Here is a 6,388-nt window from a genome sequence, read left to right as displayed (position 1 = left end):
ACCTGTCTTAATTTCTTCACAGCACTCACACCCACTTGAAGTTATTTCACTTAAATGTCAGTTTATTTCCGACATGTCTCCCTACCCTTACCTCAACTGGAATGTGAAGTTTTCTAGAGTACGGAACTGGCCTAGTTCATAACTGTAACTCTTTTATCTACACATGTACCTACTCACAGAATATGCCCAGTAAATATTAACTGAATAAATAAGTAGTATTTTTTTCTGCAATTACTTTGAGCTCAAAACTTAGAAAGCTATGAAAAAAAATACAAGAAAGACAGGCATTAAGTGTGAAAGAATTTATAGAAACATAATACTCACTGAATACTATGTTTTCCCTTTTTTAAAAAACCTCAGCTTCATATATGTTGCTCCATGTATTAAAACATCTTTGTTCTTATTTAAAAGAGTTATCAAGGCAATTCTAAGGCAATAAAATCCTTTTTACACCTGGTCATTATGATTATAATCAATTTGGCCTGCAGCCTAAACCAAAATCAGTGAGCTACACCAAAACAGCAATTCCTAAGCTTAACAGCACATGAGAACCGTCTGGGGAGTACGTTTCTAGAAGTCAGACTCAGGCCTACTGAGATAAAATCGTGGGGAACCAGGCCTGGAACTCCACATGGTCTACAAGCCTCCCCAGGTAATTGTAATATACAGCCATAACCTATTTTCAATTACATCGACTTTCCAGACCTCTTCATGTTCAATTTTAAATCATTAAGCCAGAGCAAGTCTTTTCATTTGTCAACAAACGTCCATTAGTCTCTTACTTAAATGTCAATTCAAAAACAGAGCCTCCGCTGTCGTTGCAAATTGCAAGAGTTGGATCATCTGTAAACTAAACAGAGACAGAATTTATTTTTCTTGTAGATTTTTAAACAACCAGTCAAGTATTAAGTTGCCTACAACATACATATTTAGCATTTGAAGAAAACTAGATTTAGCTCATACTTCAACATACAAAATTATCTTTATTTGGAATAAAAATGGCTCTTTCAAAAAACGGGGCTTTCAAAAAGTAAAACTACCTTTTATCAGGATAAAATAAAAATACCAACTATGGTTGCTAAAAACCCTGAAGCTCTCTACTTGGGTTCTTACATGAAGATTTTCTAACTTAATATTAAATAAGCAGGATCACTTGCATACACTTGCAGTTGCCTAGTTTTCAAAAATAAGGACATGGTAAAAGTCACTTGGGAACACTAGCAAACTTGTCTGAATAAGTTTTCTGAATAACTGAAGAGTTAATATACAAATTGAAAACATCTTTGGAACTTTTATATAACTCTTCCTGAAATGTGCTATGTCCTTGATCTTCGACAGGTTATATTTCAATTATTATTACCTAACCTGAAAAATGGAGAATAGTAAGTATTCACAATGATACATATGAGGTATGGTAAATATTACAGGACACAAAATGAAGTAACATCTCATATCATTTACAATGACTAGTTTTCCACAGCCCAGAGATTTTTATTCCGGAAGGGTTGAAATACAGGAGGTAAAATTCTTCTTCCCTGATCCTCGAAAAGCAATTGCTTAGATACATTAATGTGATGGTCCACTGGAATGCAGGAAAAATAGAACTCATCTTTCCATTTAATTTGTACTTCTTGTGTATGTTGTATAATACACTTAAAATTAGTACAATAGTACATTTATGGTAATTACATATCTCACACACACACACACACACACACACACACACACACAGTGTGCGAGCCCAAACTGTTACTGATGGGATATAGAGTAGTTTTGAGAAAATGAATAAGGAGAGGGAGGCAGAAAGAATTCAGATGTGTGGAGCACATGAGCCAACTCTGCACGGTGAATATATTTATTACACACTGCAAACATATACCAATAAAAAAAAAGATTCAATAGAAGCTTTAAAAACACTGCAGTACCAGTGGCCCCACCAATCCAAGACTGCAGAAGCGTTCGATCCCATCTGTCTGCTCTGTAAGGTCAGTGTCTGCACACACTACGTTCATCACTGCTCCCCAACAACACTGTGCTTTAATCTCAGGTGAATTTTTCTCTGCCTTTATCATTTATTTTATTTTTTCTCCCCATAATTTTATCTTTTTGCAAATACATTGGTCATTTATGAAAACTACCAATTAGTTATTGCTTCAATCAAGCATTTGCTAAGCAGTTACTATGGGTAAAACAAAAATAAATGATAGATTCTGATGTAAAAGATTTGAATTAACAGATAAGATATATACATTAACAACGATAATATATTTAGAAGTTGGCACATGCTCTACTAAAAGAGGTCAAGATAGATTACCATCATGTATTGAAAGAGGAGAAGTTCTCTCTTCTCTTACTTGTCTTGGCTGTTTTCATTGTTACTAAATGATTCAATGCTGCTTTGTCACAAAAGACTTTTTTTGTAACTAACCTAGATGCAGACATATAAACTCCAGATGCTCGCAGACTTTAAAAAGCATGTGTATGGATAAGAGAGCTCTGCACAGCTAAGCAACAAAATATGTACTTGATTAAATCTAGAAGATCTGATTTTAGACTTCCCTAGTTATAGTCCTTTTATACTTCTAAACATGGGCTTGCCAACATGTAAGAACCAAGATTCACATGTATTTATAAATGAAATCTATTACCTAAGTTGGTTTATTTTTTTTCAGACCTGGAAGGAGAAAGCCAAGACCAGGATCTTAAGGCTTTTTCTTTAGAGGCTTAAAAGAAAATAAATCAATAAATTCATTTCTAAACATATCCATATTCTGGTTCTTAAATAGTCTGTACCTTGGATACCAGGCAATTCCCAACAAAGGATGACTGACCACACTCCCTTAGCAATTAAATCTTGGTAAACCAGATTAAGAAGACTTTTTAAAATCTCTTTACAAGTTTTCAGCAGGGTGCTGCTTGTCTTTGTTGCCAACCACTAGTCTGAGATCACATCCATTTACCCTTTTTTGCTGCTATATATATTAGTCTTTGATATAATCTGAAGCTGAATAGTTCCATATTAACCATCTCTGGTTTTAACTTAGGGAAATATCTTGGTGGGCTATCAATCTCCAACTTCATACTAAACGTTTTTGAGGGGTGGGTGACTATTAATATAGATGAACTTACTTTAAAGTGAATACAAAGTCATAATGAAAAAGATTATTAGCAGAAGAAAGCCAAGTGGTTACCTTGATATGCAATATTGCTGTTCCTGGAGGATGAGCATCTGTTATTGATCGGAGAAGTTTTCCACTGGCCAAATCCCACATGGTGATCTATAAGACAACTAAGTGCTTTAAAAACAAATTTATTGCTCTTTTTTGGACTTAAATAACCTGCCTTCTGGCTGAAATAATCTATTCCTCATCTATATAACATTACAGGCAAAGAACTATAAAGTTAAAACATACCTAAATGTTGCAGATCCATTAAAGCATGGAGCCTTTTTTCTATCTTCAGCTAACCCTTATCCTGCCCAACCCACTTTCCCTTCAGATTTTAAGTGCTATTCTTCCCCCCCCACCCCAACCAGGGATTGAACTCAGGCCCTTGCACTTGCCAGGGAAGTGCTTATTCCACTAAGCCATCTCCCCGGCCCCTTTAAGTGCTATTCTTACACTGACAGGCAAGAGACTTCTCTAATAAGTCAATCTGTTTAGCACTGGTAAAAATGATAGGAAAGGGCAAGCCAAATAGCTCAGCGGATTAAAGCGCCTACTTAGGCAGACACAGGGGCCAGGAATTTGATCTCTGGGCCTGCTTTGCCAGCCCCGTCCCTCGGAGCACACTGAACCAGTGATTGAGACTGGGCAGGGTGGCGTGAGCCTGTAATCCCAGCACTTGGGAGGCTGTACGCAGGAGGATCACTACGAGTCCAATCTATGTAGTGAGACCCTGTAGACCCTGTACTAAATACCAAAAAAAAAAAAAAGAAGAAGATAGGAAAGGCTTACTGCCAAAACCCCAAAACCACCAAAGATGCATATACCAAGAGGTGGTACGAACCACAAGCCTATTACCAGTTTAGAAGTAGAAGAAAACAAACACCAAAATAGTTATCAAGGAATACAATAGTCAAGAATCTAGAAAGCAAAATACACTATACCTAAAGAGCACCCACAATTATGTACTATTATTGCAAGGAGATACATTTTATTTATCACCCCATTTGGTTTACAAAATCTATTAAAACAGACATATGATTTATAAAATTATAAAAACTATAGACTCTAGTTCAGTCAATAACAATTATTAGGGCCAGGGAGATAGCTCAGTAGAATAAGTGCTTGCCTGGCAAGCACAGGGTCCTGAGTTCAATCCCTGGTACCACAAAAAAACAAAAAAACAAAGCAGTCAGGCTCAGGTTGCTGTGGTTCGATCCCCACAACTCAAGGCAGCCAAACCTGCCCTGAAGGCACTCAGAGCAAAAAACAAAAAACAAAACAACTAACAATTATTTAATGTGAACAAGAGAAGAGACTGACCTTAGGTTATCTCAAGTTGCCCCTACAAGACATCATTGCATAAACTACTCTAGTCTTCAAACTATTGACCTGAAGATATTATTTTTTAAAAACTTGATTTTAACATGACTTCATAAATGAAAGAAAATTTGTGCCTTACCTGCCCTTTAGCAAAGCCACAAAGCAGTCTTGAGCAGTCACTGTTGATACTGAGGGCAGAGACGGCTCCATACTGACCCCCAACACTCGTGCTCCCAAGGCAGAGTCTCAACGCTTGATTCTGATCTAAGGAAAACAGTTTGCAATTAAGTGAAAGAAGAGGAAGACAGTGAAAATATATATGAGGAGTGTTTTCAAAGACTTGAGAAGGGGTAAGAATCAAAAAAAGCAGATAATAAAGCTACAGTCATTTTTTATTTTTATACTTAAAAAAATATTCAGCATCTACTAGAAACTGGGTATTAAGTAGACATTAACAATGTAGAAACAGTAAGTCCTACAGAAAAGGATAATACAAAACTTGCTACTAGCAAGTAGCAAAAAAAATAATAAGGCTGGGGCCGGGGAAATGGCTCAGTGGAATAAGCGCTTCCCTGGCAAGTGCAAGGGCCTGAGTTCAATCCCTGGTTCCACCCCCCCACAAAAAAAAAAAAATAATAATAATAAGGCTGAGGATCTAATGCAGTGGTAAGAGCACTTGTTTATCATGTGTGAGGCACTGAGTTCAACTCCCAGCACCTCAAAAAATAATCGTTAAAGAAACCTGAGATTCATGGGAGACACAGCATTTGAGGGATTTCTTTAGTGCACTAAGCTCTGGATCATTAATAATTATCACATCGTAAAATCTAGTCACTGCAGTAGGTAGGTTATTTGTAGGGTAAAATTGAACCTATATTTATTGTGTCAGACAGTAATTTAAAACCCTGTAAGATTTTAACAAATCAAGGTCATAGTATTTAAAAAAAAAATAATAATAATAATAATAATAATAATAATTGCTAAGATATGGTTTCTTCTTGAACAAACCAACTCCCTTTTAGCTGCCTCATTCTAGAATTGTATTTATTGTCATTTTCAAAATGCAAAGTTACAGGCAATAGCACCTTCACTTAAGAGCTTTAAAACTCCAAAAATCAAAATGTGTTAATTTAAAAACTGACTGAAATTTGCATTTATATTATCCACAAAGAAAAGGTTTACCAAGCAAATTAACAGTGTAAGTAAAATTACAGAGTAAACATATAAACTACTGCAGGAAAATTATTTCAAGCATAATATTTGATATGCTAAAAGCAAATAATTCAAATTTCTACTAGATTAAATTCTTTAGGGCAAGGATCTTCCCTTAATCATCTCTCATTTCTCTAGGAGGCACTCATTTATTAAATTTTATTATCTAATAATTAAAAGATATTGCTCTAGGGCCTCTTCTAGGCAAAGCTTATTTTGTGTACATTCATGACTGTACCCACTTGAAAGCAACAAAATTTAAAAATGTTTAATGTAAGAAACATTACAAAATTTAGCTGTTTAGGAAAAAAAAAAACAAAAGACACAATTCTTGTATGAACTAGTGTTCTTCTGACTCCCTGAGCAGCTGAGTGTCTCCCTTTAACTATCCAAGTGCTATTATGGTAATTCTGAGATGTGCCTTCCCTTCCCTAATAGAATATAACCCCACTGAGAGCTAAGCCCACAAATGAATTCACATTCTCATGACACTAGCTTTCACATTTACAAGTCAACTTTCTCTAAGAAGAAATCTAGCTATCAGAAAGAACCTAAAAGCATGCACTCTCAGGTACAGAGAATAATGAGAGGTCTTTGCCCATTCAAAGTGAGTATTAGAGGGGCTGGTGAGATGGCTCAGTGGTCTAAAGCACCTACTTGGAACAAGCTTGGGAAAGCACAGGGACCGC

At 35.9% G+C, this 6,388-nt stretch overlaps 1 protein-coding gene across 1 annotated transcript in view; it reads right to left on the bottom strand.

Annotated features, from left to right (window-relative positions):
* The window catches only part of Vps8 (VPS8, CORVET complex subunit), a 241,770-nt gene that overhangs the window by 187,982 nt on the left and 47,400 nt on the right, over nucleotides 1-6,388 (bottom strand). Inside the window, 3 exon segments of the mRNA XM_023700650.1 lie at nucleotides 783-850; nucleotides 3,192-3,278; nucleotides 4,627-4,751. Coding sequence (XP_023556418.1) covers nucleotides 783-850; nucleotides 3,192-3,278; nucleotides 4,627-4,751 — 280 coding nt within the window.

Source organism: Octodon degus, unplaced genomic scaffold (genome assembly GCF_000260255.1).
Source record: "Octodon degus isolate 3935 unplaced genomic scaffold, OctDeg1.0 scaffold00126, whole genome shotgun sequence".
In the NCBI taxonomy this organism is placed as follows: domain Eukaryota; kingdom Metazoa; phylum Chordata; class Mammalia; order Rodentia; family Octodontidae; genus Octodon; species Octodon degus.
Note: the sequence above shows the minus strand (reverse complement) of the source record. Positions and strands in the feature narration are given on the sequence as shown.